This window comes from Gasterosteus aculeatus, chromosome 1, assembly GCF_964276395.1.
Source record: "Gasterosteus aculeatus chromosome 1, fGasAcu3.hap1.1, whole genome shotgun sequence".
NCBI lineage: Eukaryota > Metazoa > Chordata > Actinopteri > Perciformes > Gasterosteidae > Gasterosteus > Gasterosteus aculeatus.
Genome location: NC_135688.1, coordinates 12,528,271 through 12,553,037, shown reverse-complemented (window position 1 = coordinate 12,553,037; position 24,767 = coordinate 12,528,271). Strand labels below are relative to the sequence as shown.

The 24,767-nt window shown below is 44.1% G+C and overlaps 2 protein-coding genes across 5 annotated transcripts; one reads left to right on the top strand and one right to left on the bottom strand.

Moving 5' to 3' along the window:
* Positions 1-2,387: 2,387 nt before the first annotated feature.
* Positions 2,388-12,743, bottom strand: tsr1 (TSR1 ribosome maturation factor). 2 transcript variants are annotated; one of them, XM_078098507.1, is made up of 15 exons: positions 11,688-12,743; positions 8,871-8,974; positions 8,549-8,777; positions 8,182-8,316; positions 7,604-8,058; positions 7,102-7,246; positions 6,462-6,649; positions 4,692-4,912; positions 4,274-4,433; positions 4,059-4,169; positions 3,824-3,956; positions 3,248-3,364; positions 2,978-3,118; positions 2,782-2,856; positions 2,388-2,696 (listed from the first exon to the last, which is right to left on the bottom strand). In XM_078098507.1, the coding sequence occupies exons 2-15, from the start codon at positions 8,919-8,921 to the stop codon at positions 2,518-2,520; spliced, it is 2,340 nt and encodes a 779-aa protein (XP_077954633.1). In that variant the 5' UTR covers positions 8,922-8,974; positions 11,688-12,743; the 3' UTR covers positions 2,388-2,517. The 2 variants fall into 2 exon arrangements, with proteins under 2 accessions (XP_077954633.1, XP_040034991.2); XM_040179057.2 differs by lacking the exon at positions 11,688-12,743 and adding an exon at positions 10,213-10,589.
* On the top strand, positions 11,818-24,767 carry taok1a (TAO kinase 1a). 3 transcript variants are annotated; one of them, XM_078098505.1, is made up of 20 exons: positions 11,818-11,951; positions 14,835-15,083; positions 15,466-15,537; positions 15,661-15,762; positions 15,864-15,909; positions 16,030-16,126; positions 16,231-16,344; positions 16,438-16,529; positions 16,749-16,842; positions 16,955-17,036; positions 17,125-17,292; positions 17,383-17,583; positions 17,739-17,864; positions 18,160-18,396; positions 18,513-18,641; positions 19,356-19,559; positions 19,687-19,926; positions 20,318-20,530; positions 20,659-20,841; positions 20,955-24,767. In XM_078098505.1, the coding sequence occupies exons 2-20, from the start codon at positions 14,952-14,954 to the stop codon at positions 21,480-21,482; spliced, it is 3,060 nt and encodes a 1,019-aa protein (XP_077954631.1). In that variant the 5' UTR covers positions 11,818-11,951; positions 14,835-14,951; the 3' UTR covers positions 21,483-24,767. The 3 variants fall into 3 exon arrangements, with proteins under 3 accessions (XP_077954631.1, XP_040034977.1, XP_077954632.1); XM_040179043.2 differs by having other exon boundaries at positions 11,927-12,396; XM_078098506.1 differs by lacking the exon at positions 11,818-11,951 and adding an exon at positions 12,056-12,196.

Genomic DNA, 24,767 nt, shown 5'->3' with positions numbered 1-24,767 from the left:
ACTCGTATGCATTGAACCCATGATGGTTCAACATATGCAGGGTGTTTGGGTATTTGGCTGTTTGGGCCTGATGTGCACGCTTGAATCCAAAGTGTGATCTGCTCACCCTCCCTACCCTGCAGTCCCGGGTTAGTGTGTGTCTGAGGCCTATTCTCTCTCTTCTCTCCCCCCTTACTCTCAGTGTTTTATGGGCTGTGTGCTGCGGTGCAGTGACCTCCCCCTCACCCCGGTGCCACCCAGCCGGTGCAGGATTCAGGCGCGCACGGCCCCTGCCAAAACCCCATAGCGCCACATCTGCAATCCATAAACGCCAGCCACTCTCGCTCTCCTATTCCCTCACCCACACAGCCTTCGACTCTCACACGCCTCCATTTCACTCTCTCTCTCTCTCTCTCTCTCTCTCTCTCACCCACTAACTTTTTTGTTTAATTTCCAAGTTCTATGCGTCCCCCTTTTTGCATTCCTTTGACTTCCTCTCACCACTTCTGGTATTATTCAGGCAGAACATCAACTGGCTCTTCCCTTATCTCTCTCTCTCTCTCTCTCTCTCTCTCTCCCCCGCTGCCCCATTTTCTCTCATTCCATTTCTTTATCCGCATCCGCAACGGAAAAAAATCTCTCACCCATTATATCTTCAGTGAGAGCCAACGAAGTGTGGTGGCAGTGGACTGGGAACCACCACACATTCCTGATCCAAAAGGCGCTCGGTCACCGGCATCCGTGTCTGTTCCAAACACACTCACTTATGGGCTGGATTCATCCTTACCACGTCGCAGTTGGTCCCCAAACAGCTGAATGTTTATCTGTTTCAAATTGATAGTGTCGGGGGGGAGAAATGCAGTAAGAGCATCCAAACTCTGTTCAACGTGTTTTACTTTAAGAGCATTCTCCATCAAGGGGGTATTGAATTCCCCCTCCCCTTGCCATGAACTGCTGGCCAGAAGAACACCCCCCCCCCCCCCCCCCCTCAGCCTTAACAAGACGTGGTCGACACATCACTCTAACTGTGCCCTTAATACATGTTAAAAAAGGTAGAAAATGAATGGAGTGCTTCCACAAAACTGTCCAGAGCTCTCAGCTTGCCCCACCCCGCCCCCCCATGGGCAATAGAGACATTAGTCTTTCTCGATTGTATTGTCTTTTTTTTCTTCAATTTTTGCTGTGAACTTTTGCTCCCCTCCGTTTCTTGGATCATGTTCTCCTCTCCATCCCGAAGTCTTCACCTTCAGCTTTCCCAGACATATTGGCCTGCCTCCGTGGTGCAGTCCCAACACGGCCCAAGGATGAATCATGTTGCTGCAAGCATGCAAGCACTCAGTCTGGTGATAAATACTGCAATTCATAAATCAGTGTTTTCCTACACAAAGACGCATGGGGCAGGAAAGGACACACAGTGTTTCAGCTTCAGTTTGAAAAGCAACAGAGGTCACAGGCTGTGTGTGATTCTAGCAGAGTTTATCATGTGTGTTGAGAATAATTGTTCCAGCAGCTCTCTTACGCTCAAACTGATGCAATTCTGGTAGGGCCATGTTGCTTAAAAAGGAGTTAAGATGTCAAGTATTCTTTCAATGGCGTGACCGGCAATTCATTTTTAAATTTTTTTTATTATGTCCACTGAGGCATGTTTGTGGTTAAAGATTATATAAATAAATGTACGAGCCAGCTGCTATTTGTCATAATATTAAAAAAGGCCATAAGTCATTCATAAGGGTATCATGAAGTGGGGATTTTGCTTTAAAGTGCAACTTGGGAGTTCTTTTTCCACAGTGACAGGGGGAAAAAAAAAACACACAAGAATCAATTAAGTATTCCAACGTGTTATTTCCATGTCATAGGAACGGTCAATGAATATCTGTGATGAACTTCTCTCTAATAGACAAAGTATCAAAAATGTGAGGTCATTGACCATTTAATTGTCATTTATAAAAAACATTCGTGTCAAATTTGATGTTTAAAACTCACATTTAGTGGTTTGTTTTTTCAAATATTTTTGGGCTGACTTCGACAATAACAAGTATCAATTTTTTAAATGGGCGTAGTTTCCATCAGTTGACATTGTCTTTATAAACGATACAATGAGTGTGTTTTAGTGTGACTGCAGGCTTAAGCCACATCTTCATGACTTCAAAAAGAGTTTTAAAGCGCTTGATTCATGACCAACAGTAAAAACTATTATTGGCCCAGTTGCTCTAGTATCTAATTTAATCATAAAGTACTTTTTTCTTAGGGTCTGTTACTCATATTGGACCAGTGTTAAAGATGAGAGCTGCTCAACAAAGTGGAGTAGCTCCACGAGTACTTATTCGTCACTGCCATCTAGTGGCCGTCTTAGCAGCAAGCGACGGCCTTCGAGGCAAAGAGACGGCTCAAACGACAATCAAGGAGATATTTTGGATAACAACAGTTACGTTTAATACACATTACACTTTTTGAATAGCTCATGTGATCACAATGACGTTCAGTATCTGCGTTAATACATGTCCTTTGTCTTTCTTGTATGGTCATCCAAACCCTCCGCTACTCCATGTCCAAGTCGTCCATCTCCACAGTAACCTCTCGCTTGACCCAGGGTAAAGACATGGGCACATAGGGGTCATATGTCCAGCGAGGATACACTCTTTTGAACAAATTCATGAGGACAGTGTCCTGTGAGGGCAGCTGGTTGTCAAATACGCACTTCATGTGACCATGTGTTCCTATGGGAGGATAGAACAGGGCAGTCAGAAACAAACGGATAACACAACTTGCTGAAAGACGGTGCATTTTGTTAAATTTCCTCACCCAATGACTCCTTAATGTGGCCTCTTCGACCCCACTTTGTGCGCAGCTCCACTGGCTTGAACCACAAGATATCATCTGTCATAGAAAGAAACAAAAAGGAGGGTAAACCATGACGCTCAAAGCCACACAGAAGTCAAACGTTTTGCAACATTCTGGTGAAATAGTTTAAAAAGAAAGTTTGTGAACATTCTCTCACCCCGGTTGAAGAACATGTAACGGACAACCGCAGAGCGCTGATTGATTTTGAGCGGGTGTCCGCTCAGCACTATTCTCTTCAGCGTGACACGACGAGGGTCACAGCTGAGCAGGCTGCCAGTGGCCACCAAGTCCTGGATGCCTTAAGGGAAGCAATGACAACACAATACCAGTACAGAATTAGCTCAAGTAGATCTAATAAACATAAGAACATAACAGCAAAAGTTTAAAAAAAGACAGCTAAAACTAAACACAGAGCAGTTCACCGTACCATCATTCTTTTGTTTAAAGAGCAGGACTCCTGTAGGGGGGAAGGTGATTGGAGCGTACACAGACACCACGGTGGGGGCATCTGGCTTTAGGAAGCGCTCCATCTTGTGCTTGTCAGCTAGAGAAGAGCACAGCGATTTATCAATTAATTACTGAAGATCTAGCAAATGAGTATGTTTCAGACCACCAGCTTCTCCAATTATTTTGCTAAAAATGATATATTTTAGCAGATGAAAAATAATTTACTTTACAGACCAGAAAGGGAATCGAGCAAATGTCTTCATTGTGACTGTATACTACACAAAATCAGCCTTAGCTTCTTGAGAGTTAAGTGTTCTAGCAAGTGGAAATAATCAATATTCAACAGCACAATTTATCGGTGTTTTTGCAAAATTGGTTTAACGTAATTTTGTTAGTACCGAGATGAGAACTTGTCTTACAGTAATTCCTTTTATTCACTTTGCATAGATGGATTATTTCACAACTCTTGGTTCGACTAATGCAATGTAAACCTGTATTGTTTAATTGAATACAAATATGCCTAAAGGCATGTTAGCAAAACTAACAGGTTTTCTACCAGAAGTGTGCTGAGAGAAGATAGGAGATGCCCTGAACCGCCGAAATCCACAGTGGAACACCAGCTCCTCTTTAGATTTGATCGGCTCTGTATTGCTGGGGTGTCTCCTCACCAAGAGGTGCATCACTGACATCTGTGCACAGAAGGGAGGGGGGGGGGGGGGGGTATGATGAGGTCAGGAATTCAAATCTCATAACTGTCTATTGAAAACAAGAGTCAAAACTGGGGATCAGACCTTCTGTTCATGCGGCAAGAGAGACACCAAAACCAGAGGTCTGCCTGAGTGGACGCTCTCCATCACAGAAAAAGGCACGTCGATGATGTGCAGCGTAACATACCAGCCGACCTGAAACAGAAGTGGCAGCAGAGTCAGTGAAGTCACACGCCAGTATGACGTCTGCTGAAGAGCGATTACAAATTAACACATTCATGGGGCTTTTTTTTTTTTACCATGGCCCCCTCGTCCTCTGCTTCAGCCTCGGCCAGTATCCGGCGGCGAGTGCGTTCAAAGCTCTGGAACTGGAAGATGCGCGAGTAGTTGGCGGGCAAGTTCTCCATGGGATCCCAGGGCGAGGAGCGGAAACTCTTTAGGCCTCTGTAGCGCTGGAACCTAGACAGAGGAAGGAATAAAGTGTGGCAATGATCAAACTGCATTGAAAAGATTCTGGACGTTTTCCTTTTAACCTAAACTGACATGCATCCATCCATTTTCAGCTGACTCCAATCGACACAAAAGGAGTATCGCCTCAACTCCAACTTCCCTCCAGATGTCCGAGCTCTTTGCCCTCTGAGGCCGAGCACAGCCAACACGCGGAGGAAACTCTTTTCAGCCGCACACTTTTCATCAAAACGATTGATCAGAACTGACCTAATTTTAGCCGGCATGTCGAGGGGAGTGTCCACCTCGTCTGGAAACATCACATTGGCTCGGGCCTCGCGGTAGCGCTGCAGGCCTTCTTCTTCTGCAGCCTTATCAATGTCCTCATCGTAGCGTTGATCTGCTCCAGTGCGCTCTGTGGAGCACACCTCCTCCCCTTCTTCTTCTTCCTCCTCTTCCTCTTCTTCTGAATCAATGTCTGAGTCTGGTTCCTGGGCAAAGAACAAAGATACAAATTGCTTAAATTCGTAAATAGCTTCTTTGTCCCCTCCATTTAGACGTTGACCGATAGATAGTTGCTTGGTTAAAACTATGAGCCCTCACCTTGAATACTTAATCAGTCTATCTTTTTGAAAATACCATTTCTTGTCTATTCCGTATCAGTAATATTGTTTTATTTTGGTTACACTCCTCTGTTAACGACATATTGACATTCTTACGTAACTGGAAGCAACTTTTTGCCTTCCCAGTTTCTAAACTGCAGTAAATATTTTCCAAACAATGACCAGATGCACATGTTGGGAACAAGTGCAGTCAAAGAGATTCTAAGTATAGACATTGTATCTTAGCCAAATATAAACAAGGCTCACCCAGCTACAATAAGAGCAGTGATTTGAGGCGGTATGTGTGAATGTGATAAGGTGTTGCCAGAATTCAAACTACGGGAACGGCCTGGTTTGCATATATTTAAATGTTGTGCCTTCCCAGTGTGTCTACAAAACAACAGTCTCAAGTGTTTCCAGACATCAAGTCTTTAAATGTCTCGAAAAATCGACTTCCGTTGGCAATATATTTATATAAGGAAATGAGTCATCAAAGAGGATATGCTTTTAAGTGCTCCCTCAACCGGCAAATTAAAAGGCAAAGCCAGACACATCAGGGGAAAGCACTCAGCACGGGGCTGATTCACAACCTTTCCAACTGCAATAATAATAATCATTATTTGAAGTACCCTTTCCCCTATTGTTACGCTCTCCTAAATACTTTGGACTGTGACATCAGACAGATGCTAATAATAAATCACAAATCTTGACAAAACCTATGCATAAGGAACGTTTCCCCGACCCCTTTTCTAGCAGAGCTGGAAATGAATTAGAGGCCGACCCCTCCCTTCGTCCAGACAGGAAGTTCTGTTCACAGGACAGGAAGACAGGAGGCTTCTCTCGGGATTCCAAACACTATTGTTGTGGCTGGCACTACAGGCCAGAGACAGACACTGAGAAAACAAACAGTGCCTCTCAGTTGGGAGGTGCACTGATCGTGGTCACGTATGCACCACTTCAGCCACGGAACCGGGGACACTCAAGACTTCATAGCTCCTCCACAAAGAATGCGGTCTTACTGTCTACACTGTGTCTGATGCTGTTGCTATAACAACAAGCCGCTGGAGAAAATAAAACTCTTGTGCTAAAAAAAGAAAAGACGTACATTCTAAAAAGGACAAAATGACATTTGGACTGACATGGACTGGAACATTGGTGGCTGGCAAGGCCATACAAATCCAGACGGAAATGATAGTTTTGCTTTTGGAAAAATACAATTGACTGATTCATTTGAAGGTAGTTGCCCACCCAAACTGAAGACTTTCTCACCTCAATTTGTTCCAATCTATTTAAGCACTGCCAAAAAAAACTCCCATCCCAACTCGAGTCTGACCTTCGGAGACTTTACTTGCGTCTCTCTCTCCTTTGTTGCCGGTCAACTCTCCACCGTGTGTGATAAAGGCCTAAAATGCTCAGAAATCAAAAAGCAAATAAGTACCTGAGAGTTATTGTCCTCATCCTCTCCGTCCATCGCCTCGTCCAACATGTCATCATCATCGTCATCCTCTTCACTGCTTTCTTCGTCCAGGTCTCCGTTATTCTCCTCCTCTTCATCAAGAATCCATGCGGCCTGGTAATCTGATGTTCCTTTAGGGACCTTCATCACACGTTTGTTCTTAATGGCCTCTAAAGAGCAGAGAGAAACATCAAAAAGACATTCAGAGACTTTTGTGTAACCGCAAGAAACTCATTTTAATAAAACAAATATTTTCTTGTTGTCAGCAATTATCAGCAAAAAAAACATCCAACGTAAAGTTGCACTTTAACTGCAGCTAACTGACATGACAGACAAGAGTTTTAATCTCTAACTCAAGTCTAATTTGATCTATCAAACAGACTCCAATATGTTGGATCAATTAGAGAAAAAAAACTGTGATAAAATGTGGTACACCAAAATCAGGTGTACAAAATGAAGGCTCCTAGGGTGATGTCGCTCAGTTTCCATTTGATGTTGATTCCAGTGCAACACGTTAGTGCCAACTGCAGTAAATTCTGTCTACCCTGTACACTATCCAACCCTCAGCTTACCAATTGTATGGTCATTAAATACTATCACGTGTACATTTCGGCTTGGGTACCGTCAGCTTCCAAAAGCTCTGTCTCGGTTGGCCACGTCTGCTCTCCATCCATGGGGTCCACCTCCGCTTCGGCCTGCAGACTCTCCCTGCAGGACAGGTCTGCTTTCACCAGGACCCTGACTGGAGCCTCGCCTTCACCTCCGTCCTGTGGAACACAGATGAAGGAGGTAAAATAGGAAATATCTAAAATAAATTTAAACAATCTGTAAAAGTCAACTTTGTCCATTCAAGGACTATACCAGTGTTTTTGCCGTTTTTATACCTTTTATTTTACATTACTTTTAATTTAAGGGAAGCAGAGTGTTTTGCATTCTTTAAATGTTCCAGCCTGCCACTGTTTTCATTCATTAAATAACATAAAAAACAGACATTGGGATATCTTCAAGCAAGCAATATCATGAATGATTTAAATGTTAAATGACATCAGTGCTGCATAGTAAGTATGTGTGCAACAGAAATATGACTTCTTATTCACGGGGATGTTTCAATTATCTTCCCCTACCAGCATGTCGACATCTCCTTCTTTAACAGGCTTTGCTGGTCTGGCTGGTGTTAAGATGAGGGGAAGAGGATCGGGTGGACCATCAATCTGACTGAGCTGAAAGTCTCCATGTCCACTGATGTGCACCAGCCTGTTAACTTGTAGAGGGCGGCCACGGATGTAGCCAGAGACGCAGAGGGTGCCGAGGTCAGTGGGTCCATCACCTGTCCCCTCAGCGGGGCAGTTGGGTGTAAAAGTGACATTCTGGGCCAAAAGATGGGAACGCCTGGAGCGGAAACCAAGCTTTCGCTGTCTCTGGCTGCCTAGGTGTCGGAGAAGCAGAGTGGCGTCCTGCTCCGAATCCAAAGGGAAGAGACGGGCATCAGGGAAGCGGATCTCTGTGATCTTTGAAAGAGCTCTCCTGGAGTCAACCCTCTTCTTAACGGGGAGATCGGACACACCCTGACACACCAGTGCTACAAGGGGTGAAATAAACAAAACTGCTTAGAAAATGCAATTCATAACAATCTGAAATGATTTTAAAACAACCATCTTCTCCAATGGGAAAAGGAGAATGGAAGCTCCAGCAGTGTACCCACCATGACTGGGGAGTCCCTGGGCAAAGAGGCAGGAGAGACAGTATTCTCCATAGCTGTCCCAACCTTCAGCAGAGTCCAGCACAAATACAAGGCTATCCGCAATCTTTGCCACATCCAGCAGGGAGTGTATGTCCGCTGTCCAAAGAAACCATTAGAGAGGCTTAGGAATAGGACAAGACATGCCCACAGCAAAGACCAAATAGTAAAAGGCCTAAAACATGAGAACAAGCATTTATAAATACTTTTGAAATTGTGCGAGTACTTTGATTTTGTTGAATTGTATCCTTTGGAATACTAATAAACCTGGTAAAAAACAGTAATCCTTTAAAAATTAACTTCAGTTTACTCTTTTTGGAGCAACACTTACCCGTGCTGTGGCTTATGAAGGTGAACCGTTGCTTAAAACGAGGCAGCAGCAGCCCGAAACTGTCACTGATGCCACTGACACACCGCTCCTGATGTACGACACCCCCAGCAGCGTCCCCTCGTAGCAGTTTGGTAACAGCAGCGGCATCCACTCCGGCATGGAGCGACAACACAGCGACCAAATGCGGGGGTCCGTCCCTGGTGCCGAGACGTCGCTTCTCTGTCAGAACCTAAAAAGACAACAAGCATGAAAAATCTTCAGTAAGAAAAAGGAATTAAAAGACTATTCGAAAGACTTTTTGTTATGTGAAGAAAATAATTACGATGTCTTTCTTGTTCCTGCGAAGCTGGTTGGCTTTGTGCCTTCTGTCCATCCGCTTGTGCTCCTTTCGCTGCTTCTTGGTAAAGGCCGTCACAGACACTCTCCCTGAGAGACAAGTCAAAAAAAGGATTTATTTGTTGGAAAAACAAAGTCAGAAGAAGTCAAAGGAAGATCCAGAAGAAGAAGTCTTAAATATAAATGAAGGTGCACCTTCAAATGCTGCTATGGATATTGAGCAAACCTCATAGCATTTGCAACATATGAAAAACAAAGTGCAAACAAACTAAAAACGTTCTGCTTTGAAAATACTTTCTGCTACAACATATTGCGATCTGGCTCCTATCGTCGCGCATCAAGCGTCACCCTGCTGGAACACGTTACTGCATGCAAGTAAACACAGTTGGTGTTTAGCAGACATTCAGTTAGTTTCCCTGCAAACTGATGCTGAATTTAAAGGTTTTGCCATTTAGTAATTCACTATTTTAAGTGCGGTTGGTTTTAAACATGTCCTTCTAGTATAACAAAAGTATAAGCAGTCAGTAAATCAGCAGCCAATATCAGAACCGTATGTGTTAAAGATATTTGTATGGCTGCATGTCAACTATTGATGCCATGATTGATTTCTACAATATGCACAATATTGTTACACCTCCAAACATCGGTTTGGTGTATTAAAATACTGCGCTACAAAGACTATTGTCTTTATGCGGGTTGTTTGTGTTATTGTACAAAAGTATTGATTCAATGAATTGTAAAAAAAACAATAGTCTATAATAACATTGATGGGTAATTTTATGATAGTTTGTATTATCATTAGAAGTACTGACACAAAAACAACTTAAATTAGAGGGTATATTTCAAAAGGTGTGACTCCAATATAAACCTTTCTTTTGAGCTACAACTGATGAAAACTATTGTCAGACGTTTTAAGTGGTGATGCAATAGGCGGCATTGTAGGAATAGTCGTGCGTAACAATGTTGCCATCTGAAAGAATTTGAATTGTGAGTAAATAAAAAATGCACGAGTTGTGAGGCATAAAAAAAAACTCTCAGATTATCTGTGGGACAGTCGGTGTCGTGTGATATCGAGGGTCCTGGTTGGTCCCGTGAGCTTTACAAAATGGTCACGGGTGAATTCATGTAAAGTTACACCAGCAGCTCGTTGCCGACCTAACGTTAATGCGTTCAGGCGACAATACACAAAGACACGTAACTTTATAGAGCTTTATAGACCGTTTTTCTACTGAACTGATGGCATCCGAAATCCACTGGAAAACACGTGTCTGCGCAGCCGTGGCTACGCTGACCGTAGAAGTTACGCTTTAAAACAGAACATGGCTTACCTTTGTTTTCTCTCTCGAGTTCACCTTTCGTTCGGTGCTTGCCATGTTTGTGACCTTTATTTTTCTGTTTATATATGCCGGGTCTGTGCCCCTGTTGTTTTTCCTCACTCGCAGCCATTTTCACCATGTGGGAACGCCACGCATTTCACTTCCGGACTAGCACGAGCGTAACGACAGAGGCGTGTCGTCAGACCCGCCGGAGAGGTTTTCTTTTCAAAACAAAAGCCCATGTCATGATGACGTAATCAATAGAGTTGTGTGATGCGTTTCCTGCATACATTACATCAATGAATACTCTGTATTTACAGCATCAAATCCAAACGAAATCAAACGAGACCGAAACATAGTCTATGTATAAGCTACATTAAATGTATTACAGAAAGTATAGACCTGTTGAAGCTTACATTCAAAGAGAAGTTACTGTTACGGTGAGAGGAAAGGTTTTCAAACCAAAAGGTTTTCTTCTGAATATGATCAAAACACATATAAATAAACGAGATGAAGAGATGGAGGCATTAGAAAACAATTAAGGAGCCTCTGATACAATTACCTAGACTTGCTGACCTTTTTTTTTATTTTAGAGTATTTGTCATGGCAGTATTCTAAAGTTTATGGCCCCCTTTGGTTGCCTTCATGCCCAATAACACTTCTTAACCCCATTTTTGTTGTCGGGAAGCCTGCTATATGAAGCATCAACTGAAACTTTCGTACCTCAATACTTTCACAGGTTTTGTGAAAAAAATAATTTGAATTTGCTCATCAAACAACGTAGAGTTAGTTACTATAGATGTCACTTTTCAAAAGAAAACAGTTTCTGCCTGAATCTGCTACATACACTTAACTTCTTTCAACTGTCACACAACAACTTGATCAGTATTGTTTACCTTTCAATTAGCATCCTCTTAAAGAGAACATGTTTTAAATGAATGCAGCATTTCCATTCACAATAAAACACATCCTAAAAACCGCCTAAGAGTAGAACTTTGCCATTTGGCTTTGGAACAGGCAGGTTATTGTACAGGCCGAGTTGCCATGCAGATACTCGTGGTTAAAGGGGAATGGGAGGGGTTGAACTTGAAAGAAGAGGCTAGAGGGGTTTCTTCTGTACAGTTAGTTACATCATGCAGAAACCAACAAATGCTGAGAAACATTTCACAATAGCCGACTGTCATGAACTGCCCGCAGACAAAAATAGCATACTTTTATTCTGCTGATCGCTAAGTCGCACCTATCTAAAGATTTTTGTTGCCCTGGATTTTTTGTCCTTTGCTGGATTTTCTTGAGCAATATGTCTATAAACAAATTGTGCCACAATTAAGGCTCAAACTTGTACACAAGACATAATATAGCCAAAAAAGAAACAAAATATATAAAGGAAACCTTTATGAAATAGTAGCCCACTGACCACGTTCATGCATCTAGAAACCAGAAGACAAACACAACGTTTTACACTTTACACCACGATCTTCACTCACCTTCAACAGACACACTTCAGCTCTCACAATATCAACACACGTTGATACGGCATAACTCAATCAATGTTAAATCAATGATTTTTAACGTGGTTATTCATGGCGTGGTCATATGAGTTAGAAACAGATCGGAGTAAATATAAAAGTAGTTGTGTTGTTTTGCCTGATGTCTCCGCCTCTGGAGGGTTTTGAGTCAGAGAGAGTTGACTGCAGCTACATCGCGCAGGGCGGAACTGCAGCTCGGGCACAGTCTGATTCAACACTCGAGTGAGTAGTTAACATGCCGGCGCGCTAGCTTAATCCACTAGGTTTTTTTATTTTCTTTTTCTCCCTCCAACGACCTCGCGGATGCGAACGCGGATTGTTTCGTGCTTGTTTTTTTGTGGAGGCGTTTGAACTTCCCTCACATTCTCTCCTACGTATTTCCACGAAGGGAGGTGGCGGCGGCGGCCATCTTTGGAGCTGCCTGGGAGTGGGGATTCGTCTCCTTTGGCACCCCAGTTACTTCGAGGGTGGGGATTTTTTTTTAAACCTACAGTAATACACAAACCCGCCGTTTATAATCGACTGACAGCGTCAAGAACCGCGAGGATTTGACCTACGGCAGCATCGGGCCGGGGATGAACGGCGAAACAACACTTTCATAGTCCCGAACTGTTTTGAATAACACGACATTCTCTACAGTGCCGAAGCCCGGCCTGTCAGGAGAAGGGTGAGTTCCAGCTAACGTTAACAGGCTAAGCTAAGTTAGCAAACACCACGTAGGAACGCTTGCTAAATTTGGCCGTTTCTGGTAAATGACTCTTGACGTCGGCGTGATTCCATGTCATTCGAGCAGTTAACGCTACTTGCGTTTGTAAAAGGCGTCGCGAATGTAGCCCGGTGCTTTGGTCATATGACACGTAGCTTAGCTCAGCTAACGTTAAGTTTGATGTGTGTGTGTGTGTGTGTGCGGGGCTAACGTCACGCTCAACGCTGGCTGCTTTCGGGGGCTCCTGAAACCTCTGGATTTGAATATCCGCCCGCTTGAGCTTTGAGTCGTTGCGTCTTTACACTTGTGACAAGGGAAGCGGCGGTGGGATGAAAGTCACGACGCGCCACCAGGTGCTCTCGCTAATTCCGCTGGTGTTGAAACTGCGGCGAGGTGTCACCCGACAGCGTTACCTGTGATGCGATAGTTTACCTGAAAACTTCCGTCATCTAATTATGGTTAGTTAAATTCCACCGAGCGATACCGTTACGTTACTGTACAGGTGTCTGCTTTCTCCCCACAGACAAACTCTGATGAACACCCCACTCACTGTGACGTAAGACTGTACAGAAGACCTACTTAAAACACGTCTTCCTTTTTTCTTTTGTTCCATGACATATGTGGTTAAGATAAACGCTGACACCGTGTGATTATGTGTTTCATGTTTGTTTGTGTGCTGTGGTTTGCAGTGGCAAAAGGAAGTGGCTTAACTGACTGACAACACTGATCAGTTCAACCTCCGTTTTGTAAAGATAAATGACCTGTGTGGCAAGTTTCATTGTGTTTAAAAAATCGCCACCCGCGTCTGGGGGGGGCAACGCCGCTGCTGCTGAGACCGATAACCACCAGCCAAAGTGTTCGCCGGGGCCTCTTCCTACCTCCCTATAGCTGTGCGAACAGGAAATGCGGCGCAGTGAGGGCATACATTGGGAATTCCAGTCCTCTAGCTTTGTTGTCCTGTCCTGCTGCATTCTTGTGTGTATGTGTGTGCGCGCTGTGCTCGTCCGGGTGATTTTTTTTTTTTTTTATGTATCATGTGTCATCGTCCCTTACTTTTGTGCTCACATGTCCGTGGTTGGAAAAATGCCATCGCGCGACACGTCAACAACACAACGACAACAAAGCTCATTCATGAGCATCACTGTAGTAAAGAAGAACAATGGCAATAAACAGCCACAGTCCTGCATAGTAATGAGGCTTTATTTCAGGGCCGTGGGTGCGCCCGTGTGGAATAGTGCGTTGTTCAGTGTTGTTGTGAGACAAAAGATGTCTACTTGAACTGAGGGCTGTTTCTCCCAGGCTCGGAAAGAAGTCCTGTGACTCTGGCGTCAGCATCATCTGAGCTGCATGGACACAGTTAACTTTCCTCAGTTTTTCTTTTACAGTACGTCTGTATTACAGCAGTGAAGCCGGAGAACAAACAATTTGCTGGACAGTTTAATCCGGATAGTGGTGGTGTAGACCTAATGCTCGATGTTTATTAATTAAAGGCAAACAAACATCGGGTAAATCAACCCGCCACTTTTAATATTTTGAGTGTTTTACACATTCAGAAAAAAAGATTGGCTTACCCAGGAACTTTTTTGGAAAGGCACACCATTTTCTTATCTGTCAGTTATCTGTCATCCAACTCTGCCATCACTACAATCAATCAATATGATTTGTATGGGTGTGTTGCAACTGTGGATACCTAAAATTTAGGGGAAATATAACCAGAAACCTGCCTAGAAACCACTACAGCTCATTTAGAATAGGTGTTTTATTTGAGGTAATCTGCTGCTTCAATCTCTTGCACAGAGGTTATGTGGAAAATGTTTGGTATGTTTGAGAACGTGTGTTTACCGAGTAGCTACAGGTCTAACAAGTATTCCCATCACTGGAATGCTTTGTTTCAGTTCAGGCATCCAGCGAGCAGTGAGTGAAGCAGCGTGCCGTTAACTCGGTTTCTCTATTGGCGCGGGAAATTATTGGCTGCGAGACGGTTCTTTTGTATCCTCCTCGCATCTGTCCGTCTACATACCAGCCCCTGGAGGTGTGAGAGGAGTTTGTTAGTCAACAGCTGCTCGATTTCCGTTCTGTGGTTGCTGTTTCCATGGAAACGGAAGACCTATCTCATGCTCCCTCTGGATTTCCGACTGGCCGGTCTCCACATTTGCACCTGACATCATGGTCCGTGTTCTGTGTAGCGCCCTCTCGCTCTGGTTAATTGGCTCCGCTCTGGCGCACATGGACAGCCAGGAAGCTGTGTGATGTTACTTACCTGTTGCTTCACACTGTTACAACGAAGGAACATGTCTGTAAAAGAGAAAATGTGTAGAATTTTGTACTTACCTACTGTTGATTTTTAATATTCAAGTTTTGCTGTTGACTTTTTTCCAACCTCCCTCTTCTTCTTTTAGCTCTGAAGACATATGAGACCACTGTCCTGCAGATGAGCAATCGGTGGGGGCTTTCAAGGCGCTGTCGCAGACCCAGATAGTTCCTGGCGACAGCGGCTGTGCCCCCAACTTCCCATCATGCCCAACAGCAGTCGGGCGGGGAGCCTGAAGGACCCCGATGTTGCTGAGCTCTTTTTCAAGGAGGACCCAGAAAAGCTCTACTCAGATCTGCGAGAGATCGGACATGGCAGCTTTGGTGCTGTATATTTTGTGAGTATTTCACAATACACGGTTCTGGTCCAAGCTGAAAGTTCTGCCTGCTTGAGGATTCAGGCTTTGCATTGATAAATGGTTTTGTTTAAATGTTCAGTAACTGTAAATCTTTGTTGGATCAACGATAAAGACTTTAAGATCCTGTTAAAAATGTCAGAAAGTTTCAGAATCATTCTTAAAATGACGCAATGCTGTCTTGGCGACACCGTCTTAGCGTGTAAACCTTGATCTCCAGCAAATAATTTAGCAGGCTTTACAGTAAGTTCACATTTTCCGAGCTCAATATCCTGGAGCCCACAGAGCCTCTATCCCTGAATCATTGGTTATGTAATGAAGTGCCAACATCAGACATGCTAAATGTAATGTGCTTCTTATTCAGGCACGGGATGTGCGGACGAATGAGGTGGTGGCCATCAAGAAGATGTCTTACAGTGGAAAGCAGTCCACAGAGGTATAAAAGATTTTCACTAATCACTCATCAATCAATCATCATCTCAACAGGCAGCCGTTAATCGCATCGACTCGGGAGTAGTTTTTCTTGTTTGTTGTCATAATCCTCTCATTTTTCCCACAGAAATGGCAAGACATAATCAAGGAGGTGAAATTCCTGCAGAGAATACAGCACCCAAACAGCATCGAGTACAAAGGATGTTACCTGCGAGAGCATACAGCCTGGGTAAGACCCAACACATGAATCAATGGCAATGACCAAAATGGTATGAACCACTGACTTTTAAAGTCACGCATTAACTTAAAATACTCTGTATTTCATTGCAGTTGGTAATGGAGTATTGTTTAGGCTCTGCTTCAGATTTGTTGGAAGGTGAGTTGAGGACCTTTTTGTACTCCTGGTGATCTCACTACGCCGCATGACTGCAAACGCAGACTCTAGTTTCTCTTTTTGTGCATTTACATTGCTGACGGTGAATTTATCCCTTTCCAGTTCACAAGAAACCCCTGCAAGAAGTTGAAATAGCTGCAATTACCCATGGCGCTCTTCAAGGGTTGGCTTATCTTCACTCCCACAACATGATTCACCGGTGAGTGTTTGAAGTGTTTGGGCGAATACTGGACAACGTGTCTTCTCTCAGGTGCTATTTCTTCCGCGTGGAGCCGTAATCATTTCCTCTTGTGTGTTCAACAGAGATATCAAGGCAGGTAATGTCTTATTGACGGAGCCAGGGCAAGTAAAACTGGCAGATTTTGGTTCTGCTTCCATTGCCTGTCCTGCCAACTCCTTTGTTGGGACTCCATATTGGTACGCTACAAAACTATTAATTAATTAATTAAAAACTTGAGAAATTATCCAGTAAAATGGTTATTTACACATGTGCTTGATTTATTTTTTCAGGATGGCCCCAGAAGTCATTTTAGCTATGGATGAAGGCCAGTATGATGGAAAGATCGACATTTGGTCCTTGGGAATAACCTGCATTGAATTAGGTGAGGCCATTGTTATGAATGTAATTTACTCATGAGATATGGGTTACATTTGTTTGCATCCACCTCAATCATTTTTGCAAGTGTCTCATCACCAGCATTCATTTTGCTCTCTTATGTCAGTCAATAACTGAATAATGTTGCTCTTTTATTCCCCTCATTATTTCTTGTTCCTTTGCAACATCTGAATTATGTTTTTGTAACCTGCTACTTGGCCTGCAGCTGAGAGGAAGCCTCCACTGTTCAACATGAATGCGATGAGTGCCTTATACCACATAGCACAGAATGAGAGCCCCATGCTGCAGTCCAGTGAATGGTGAGTTTAGAAAGAAATGAATGTAAGCCGCTCTGTTGCTTCCTAAAATAAACCGATGCCATGAAATAACTACAATTCTATAATTTCTCTTCATTTTGTCTCTCCATTTTAGGACAGACTATTTTCGAAATTTTGTAGATTCCTGCCTTCAGAAATTTCCCCAGGACCGGCCGAACTCTGAGGAGCTGTTGAAGGTAATGATCTCCAAATGGCCACGGCGGCTTATGTTCCATGTTTAATCCCTGTCGCCCTAAGAAGTTCTCTGTGTTTTTCTCCGTGCAGCACGCGTTTGTTCAGCGTGAGCGGCCAGAATCCGTTCTCATTGATCTGATCAGTCGGACCAAGGACGCGGTGCGAGAGCTCGACAATCTGCAGTATCGTAAGATGAAGAAGATCTTGTTTCAGGAAGCGCACAATGGCCCCACAACGGAGGCACAAGACGAGGACGAGGTCGGTCACAGGACTCTTTATCAGCCATTTCTTTCTGTCTGTTCCGTTTCGCAGTGTGATGTCATAAGCGCACGTTGTTTTATTTTGAAGGATCCGGAGCATGGCGTGGGTAGGACGGGTACAGTCAACAGCGTGGGGAGCAACCAGTCCATACCCAGCATGTCAATCAGTGCCAGTTCCCAGAGCAGCTCTGTCAACAGTCTCACCGATGCGGGCGATGACAAGAGTGAGGTGGACATCGAGGGAGATCACACGGTCATGTCCAACAGCTCTGTGATACACCTCAAACCGGTGAGAAGTTGTGTCGTAGTGTGTTCACGGTTTAAAATTGATGAGCAGGATGCATCATTATCAAATAATTTGTTCATTTGAAAAACAACATGTACACAGCAGTATTTTGTTTTGCCGTTTACATCCTTTCCTTCATGTTTTTGCTGGCTTTTCAGGAGGAGACTTACAACGAGGAGTCAGAGCCTAACACCCGGCCTACCGATCCACAAACCCCGCCCGCACAAACTCCGCGGCCAAAACGCAACCGCGAACACTTTGCCACGATACGGACAGCCTCAGTGGTAATTGAATTTTCAGAACAAATTACCTTCGTAACTGCTAGATGTCCACATCAATGTGTTCTTCAAGGGGATTGTTTGACTTGTTGCCCCCCTGGTCATGAATTTGTCCCCTAAAAGGCAAAAATGTTAACAAAAAATTTTGTTAATCAAAAGCAGTGTCCTGCTCCAGCTTTGAAACCTATTGCACACAGTTGTCGTGTTACGTGTATTTTCTTAAACGGCTTACTTTTGCATGATTCTTGCATTTGCGCCTGCAACAATATGAAGAGATGCCGTTGCCTTTTATCTTTTCCAGCTCACTCGGCAGATGAAGGAGCACGAGCAGGATTCCGAGTTAAGGGAGCAGATATTGGGCTACAAGCGCATGAGGCGGCAGCACCAGAAGCAGCTGATGGCTCTGGAGAACAAGTTGAAAGCTGAGATGGATGAGCACAGGCTCCGCCTGGACAAGGAGCTGGAGAACCAGAGGAACAGCTTTGCCCAGGAGATGGAGAAACTGATCAAGAAGCACCAGGTGTCCATGGAGAAAGATGTAGGCTCAAAGCTCATCTGTGTTCCCTTAAGATTTCAAGAAAATAATGTTGTTGTTGTTGTTTTTTTGTTTTTTTTTGCATAAGCCGACTGATTGGGTTGTGTTTTTCCCATTAGGCAAAAACATTTAACAATGATGAGAAGAAGTTCCAACAGCATATTCAGAGTCAGCAGAAGAAAGAGCTAAACAGCTTTCTCGAATCCCAGAAACGGGAGTACAAGCTTCGCAAGGAACAACTTAAAGAGGTAGGGGAGTTATCGTCTTGCCCCTTACAATAGTCTCATCAAACTATCAAGCCTGATTTATGCTTCTGCGTTTTCAGAGCGACACACCTTGCGTGTCCCTTGCGTCGCCATTTTTCTAGGCTTGCGTCGGAAGCAACGCAAGCTTCCCGCAACGCACCAGCCTGCGATTGGTCCGCTAACTACATCCTTTACGGAGTCTCACGTTGCCGCTTTCATAGCCCGATACCGCCATTATTAAAACAAAGAATGTATACGAGAGCAGATTTAAGAACTTTAGTCGGAAGAAATGCGCAAATATGAGCGCTTATACAAGCCGTCATTGGCGGGTTGGATTCACGGAGGGAGATCGCCGCAAATGCCGGTTTGCCGGTCGAGAGGTGCACAAAGTTGTGGAGGAAAATACGGGACAAATGTGTCCGCGATGAAAAGCAGTGGCGATGCACGGGGCAATAAAGTCTATGATAAAAAAACAAATAAATAAATAGACGTGACTCTCTAGGTCGTCTTCAACAAAACACGTCACTCCGCCTGTTGTTCTGGAGATGAATTGCTCTGCAACACACGCAGAACCATGAATTGAAACGACTGCGTTGACGCAACGACGCGAACGCAGAAGCATGCGCCGGCCTTTAGTTTACATGCTATCGTCAAATAGACGTCAATCGGCCGTAGGAAGTCTCTTCTACCTCTGACCGCATTCTTTCTTCGGTTTAGGAGTTGAATGAAAACCAGTCAACGCCCAAGAAAGAAAAGCAGGAGTGGTTGTCCAAGCAGAAGGAGAACTTCCAACACTTCCAAGCGGAGGAAGAGGCCAACTTGGCGCGCAGACAGAGGCAGTATCTGGACCTGGAGTGCCGCCGGTTCAAGCGCAGGATCTTGATCGCTCGCCACAGTATCGAACGGGACTTGGTGCGCGAGGTCAGCATTCAGTCTCCTGCATTTTACTTCTGGGTCTGAAATGCGAACATAAGCAACAGACTGATATTGAGTCATGGTCCGTTGGGTCATCACCTTGCCATTTGTCTCTCCATGTGCACACAATTAGGAGCTGAACAAGCGTCAGACCCAGAAGGACTTGGAACACGCCACGCTGCTCCGGCACCACGAGTCCATGCAAGAGCTGGAGTTCCGCCAGCTTAACAACATCCAAAAGACGAGGGCCGAGCTCATCCGCCTGCAGCACCAGACGGAACTCACCAATCAGCAGGAGTACAACAAGAGGAGGGAGCGGGAACTCCGGCGGAAACACGTCATGGAGGTTCGCCAGCAGCCCAAGAGCCTCAAGGTGAGCATGCACGGCACGCCGACATTCAGGGGGGATGCTTTTGAAGCGCTGCTTTGGGTACTTGTGGATCTGTTTAACCACGAATTCACGATTTGTCGGGCTAACCCAGTTTTAATCTTGAATAAACCAAGATGGGGTGGAACCGGGATCCTTCCTCTTTGGTTTGGGAGACTGTTTTGAATGAAATTGTGAATTTGCCTCCTCCCCAAATATTTTTGATTTTACAACTTTAATGTAGGTGATAATGGTCTGTTCCCCGACCTCACCCCAGATAAGCGGTTGAAGATGAGATGGGGAGATAAGATGAGATGCTCTGTGTTGTCTTAATGTCTGCTTTTAAATAAGGTACATAATCCACATGTTGTTGTTTTTTCTCCCCTTCTTATTATAGTCCAAAGAGCTCCAGATTAAAAAGCAGTTCCAGGACACATGTAAGATCCAGACCAGGCAGTACAAAGCGCTAAGGAACCACCTGTTGGAGACCACACCAAAGTCAGAACACAAGGCTGTCCTTAAACGCCTGAAGCACGAGCAGCACCGCAAACTTGCCATCTTGGCCGAGCAGTATGACCACTCCATCAATGAGATGCTTTCTACTCAGGCGGTAAGTCTGGGAACAGCAAAGATTCTACCCACTTTTTACATTTTGCAACCTTTTGAGAATGTGTCTTCAAATTGGTTATGGCTGTGTGTATATTTTACTCAGTGGATCCTTCTCTTTTGTCCGTCTAGCTTCGCCTGGATGAGACTCAGGAGGCTCAGTGCCAAGGCCTCCGAATGCAGCTGCAGCAGGAGCTGGAGCTTCTCAACGCCTACCAGAGCAAGATCAAGATGCAGAGCGATGCCCAGCATGAGCGGGAGAGGAAGGACCTGGAGCAGAGGGTGTCGATCCGGAGGGCCCTGCTGGAACAGAAGGTCCCTGTTCCCATTATTTGTTTTTCATGTAGAGTTTGTATTGTCTGACTCAATGATTACTGGGAAAGCTCCTTTTTAATTAAAAAAGCAAGCAAACCGTGTAATTTCTGCAGATTGAGGAGGAGATGGTGTCCTTGGAGAATGAACGCTTGGAGCGAATCCGGAGCCTGCTGGAACGCCAAGCCCGAGAAGTTGAGGCTTTTGACTCGGAGAGCATGCGCCTGGGCTTCAGCAATATGGTGCTGTCCAGCATCTCCCCGGACGCCCTCAACAACAGCTTTCCTGGGGCTCCGGCGAGTTGGAGTCACCCTGAGCAACAGCACCCGTCCCCAGGCTCTCTGGGGTCGCAGTGGAGCAGCGGCGCCTCGAGTATCGGGTCGAGCCACCACCACTACCACTCCAGCCCGGGAGGGGTGCCTATGCAGCAAGGCTGGGGGCAGGGCATGCAGAGAGGCAGCCTGCCGTCGCCGTGGGGCCAACAGTCAGCTGCTGGCCTGGTGTCCCGCAGCAGTGGAGGTGCACAGAACAGCCCCCAAGCAATGGGGAGGACACCCTCAGGAGGACGCAGTGAGCAGAACATGAGCAGGAGCACCAGTGTCACCTCGCAGATATCTAACGGGTCACACCTCTCCTACACATAAATAACCCCCCCCAATCCCCCTGAATCTGAGCGTGGAAATGTAGAATCCAACTAACGAAGCAGGACTATAGGAATATTGGCAGAGCTCCGCCGCTCCGTCTCGCTCGCTGCGTTCCCCCCTCCCCACCCCCCCGTGTACAGATGTGGATCTGCGATGAAAATAAATGTTGCTCAGGTCAAAAGGGCTGGAAGAGACGCAGCCCGTCCTCACGGCAGTTTATCGGCACACGCACAGATCCTTAAATTTATGTTACATAAGATATTTGAGTGTCAACACGCAATGCTCCAACTGGTTTTAATTTACTCTCCTTCGGATTTTATTTTTTCTCTGTGTTATGTGCTTTTCACAGCCTTTGCTCTCATTTTGCACATGAAACACTGTTAAAAAGCTTTTGACACATGTTAACGGTGTCCTTTTTAGAAATGTGGCATTGAACAATCAAAGACAACTCGTTCTATTTAGGACTCCCTTCAGATTCTCATTCTGTTATGCACTGGTCCATTTTCTGACGGTGGTTAAAGTGTGGCAAACTGAACTAAAGTTGCTTTGCTGCTGTAGTACCAGCCTGCTGTAATGGTCATCGTGATAAATTAGATGCCTCCGTTTATTCAGTACTTTAATGTCAGCCGATTTCCCTTTTAGCAGCCCAAAATAGACATAAAATTTCAGAGCCAAATAAACAAACCGTAACCGTTTGAAGCTTACGTTCCAACTCTACTACAGTGCCTTTATAAGCATTGATTATAAAACCCCAAACTCAGATGTCTATAGTTCGATATTTTAAATTTCATCATCAGTTTATAATCAGTGCCAGTGTATATGTTTAGTTTATTTTTTAACTACATATCTATATTATTATACGTACTGTGTATGCAGTAAAGTCTTATAAATGGTGAGAAATTGGTAACTATATATTCTTGGTCTTTCAGAGTGGCGGTACTCTAGGGGTCGAAGCGTTCCATAGAATGTCGTCCTACACACCTACAGAAGGAATTGTACAGAGTTTAAAAAGAAAGACTACTTTGCCTTCAAAAACAATCCTAGTATTGATTTATTTTTTCTTAGTGCCTTTTTCGAACTGCTGCCTTTTTCAAAGCACTTTAAACAGCGGAATGTGTAAAGTTTGCCGACTTCTCGCTGAACACCTGGCAGGTGAGCGTGTCGTCGGTACGTGTGGCATCGAGTGGAGAAGTGGAGCGAGCCTGTGCTGGGCCTTGTACGACCAACTCCCCCAAGTACAGGCCAGACCTAATGTACGGCCATACACGGTGTGAATGATGAAAGCCCCCCCCTCCCGCTCCCCCCCCACCCCTCACACAGCTTTAACTTGTGATTTGAAAGCATAGCTGTGTCGGTAATCTCCACTGTGTGTTGATGCGTTGATGACTTTTTGATTCAATAGAGCGGTTGTGAGGATGCTGCGGATTTCTGGGCCTACAGTTGTGAATAGCTGAGGAGGAGAGTTCATCCCGTGCGGGCAGAAGGCTTTAGATAATCGTCATGACCATGACAGCAGGCTTGCTGAGAAAAACTACAACACTGTTCGAAATGTCGGGGCCCAGTTGAGTGACATTACCAATGTAGGAGGTGCTAAGTTAGAAATGTGACACCATTTTGTCAAAAACCCAAGGACAAGGGGGCACTGAGACAAGCACACGCTTGCGCAATGACATTGTATCACACAAATGTAAAAATTAGTCAATGCACCCTCTGGAAAAACAGCCAAATACAAAATACATTTAGGCAAAAAGCATTTAAGTATTCCTTTTGATCGCTCCAGCTGTTAAATATCTGCCTCCGTCTGGTTTGGGTTGGAACTCATTAGAGAAGTCGGTGCCCTTTAAACCTTTTAAAGGGTTAGGCTTTCCATACAGAGTATAACACCTTTTTGTTGAAAAGGCCATTAAAGATAATAATCCAGAGATGAGAAGGATATATATTGTCCCTCGAATCACAACGCTGGGGTAAATGTTTATATTGTGTATATTTTATTAAAGAAAACATTTAAAGACTAAACTTGCATTTTAAGAAATTTAATTTCTAAAAACTAACTTTATTTAACTGACAGACCACACTGATGTTAGCAAACCCTTTCGCTCTCACGGTGGGTTTGAGCTCATTTTTATTTTATTTTTTTAAATGCCACTTCTTCAGTCAAGCAGACCTCTCTAAGCGTTATCACCGATGAGCGATTGTGCTCCGATGAGCACAATCTGGCCCCATTCCACTCTGATTCACAGCCACCTGTTCACATGCTGGCTCTCCTAGAATGTCATACTAGGATAATATCAGGTTTGAAGAGACAAATGCTGGGGTTTTCTTTCTCAAATACATGCGTACATATTCTATCCTTGAAGGTATGCATTATGTTAGGCTTCTCATGGCTTGGTCCTAAAACACAATTTTGCAAAGGCAGAGCGACAAGTTCCAGCTACTGTAACACAGCAAGTTGTGGTCATGATTTCTTCTATTCATTGATACGTGGTAAAGTAAAAGGAGAATGTATTTATCTTGATCTACTTAAAGTCAAGAGCCAAGGCCAAGAGTTTTAATGTCAGGCCAATCAAACGTCACATACATGCCAACCATAAGTTTGTGTGGTCAACTTTAGTTCACTTTAATGTTAGTGTCCTGAGTGTGGATGTGGCTGTCAATCATTGTCTCAACAACCCTGGATTTTATTTGTTTTTTATTTTTATTTTTTTAAATTTTTTTTTAAACTCAAATTTTGTCGTCCTGACTGAAAGCTTATGGGAATTAGAATGAGAATCGGCAACAAAAATGGCGATCCTTTCTATGGTCAAACACTGTGCCATACCCTAGTTGCCAAGCCCAGATACCACTATTTCGTCATGTTGCCACGTTTTTAACCTATCAGTGGGCTGATGGCGTGAAGTATATAAATATATGATACATAAAAACATCTTGGTTCTGGCCTGGTAGCCAAAGTTGAAAAGCTTGAAAAGATCAAGTGGATGACAGGCAAATTATGAAGAGAGATTTCATTTTTTTGAAGATGTCAGTATTCTTCTTTGGCACATTACCACTACAACTCATAACTTGTATCACAATGTATAGACAGTGGAAGTTGTTATTGAATGTCGGAGATATAAGGATACTACATAAGAGATGGTAAAGTACTAAAAGTGGAGTGAAATTGTATAAAAAGATTCATAAAACAAAATAAAAATAGGGTCAAAATTTACTATTTGTATTATATTTAGCATTGTGTTGGCAGAGGGATATTGAACAGAAATCAGCTGTAATAAAGTAATTTTAGTACAA

Excerpts from the sequence above, each read along its gene's own strand:
- tsr1 (XM_040179057.2), bottom strand. The coding sequence starts at position 10,339 with ATGGTGAAAATGGCTGCGAGTGAGGAAAAACAACAGGGGCACAGACCC. Across the intron at positions 4,913-6,461 it reads ATGAGGACAATAACTCTCAG|GAACCAGACTCAGACATTGA; the intron begins GTACTTATTTGC and ends TTCTTTGCCCAG. Across the intron at positions 2,857-2,977 it reads TTACATGTTCTTCAACCGGG|ATGATATCTTGTGGTTCAAG; the intron begins GTGAGAGAATGT and ends TTTCTATGACAG.
- taok1a (XM_078098505.1), top strand. The coding sequence starts at position 14,952 with ATGCCCAACAGCAGTCGGGCGGGGAGCCTGAAGGACCCCGATGTTGCT. Across the intron at positions 17,293-17,382 it reads AGGCACAAGACGAGGACGAG|GATCCGGAGCATGGCGTGGG; the intron begins GTCGGTCACAGG and ends TTTATTTTGAAG. Across the intron at positions 18,642-19,355 it reads GCAAGGAACAACTTAAAGAG|GAGTTGAATGAAAACCAGTC; the intron begins GTAGGGGAGTTA and ends TCTTCGGTTTAG.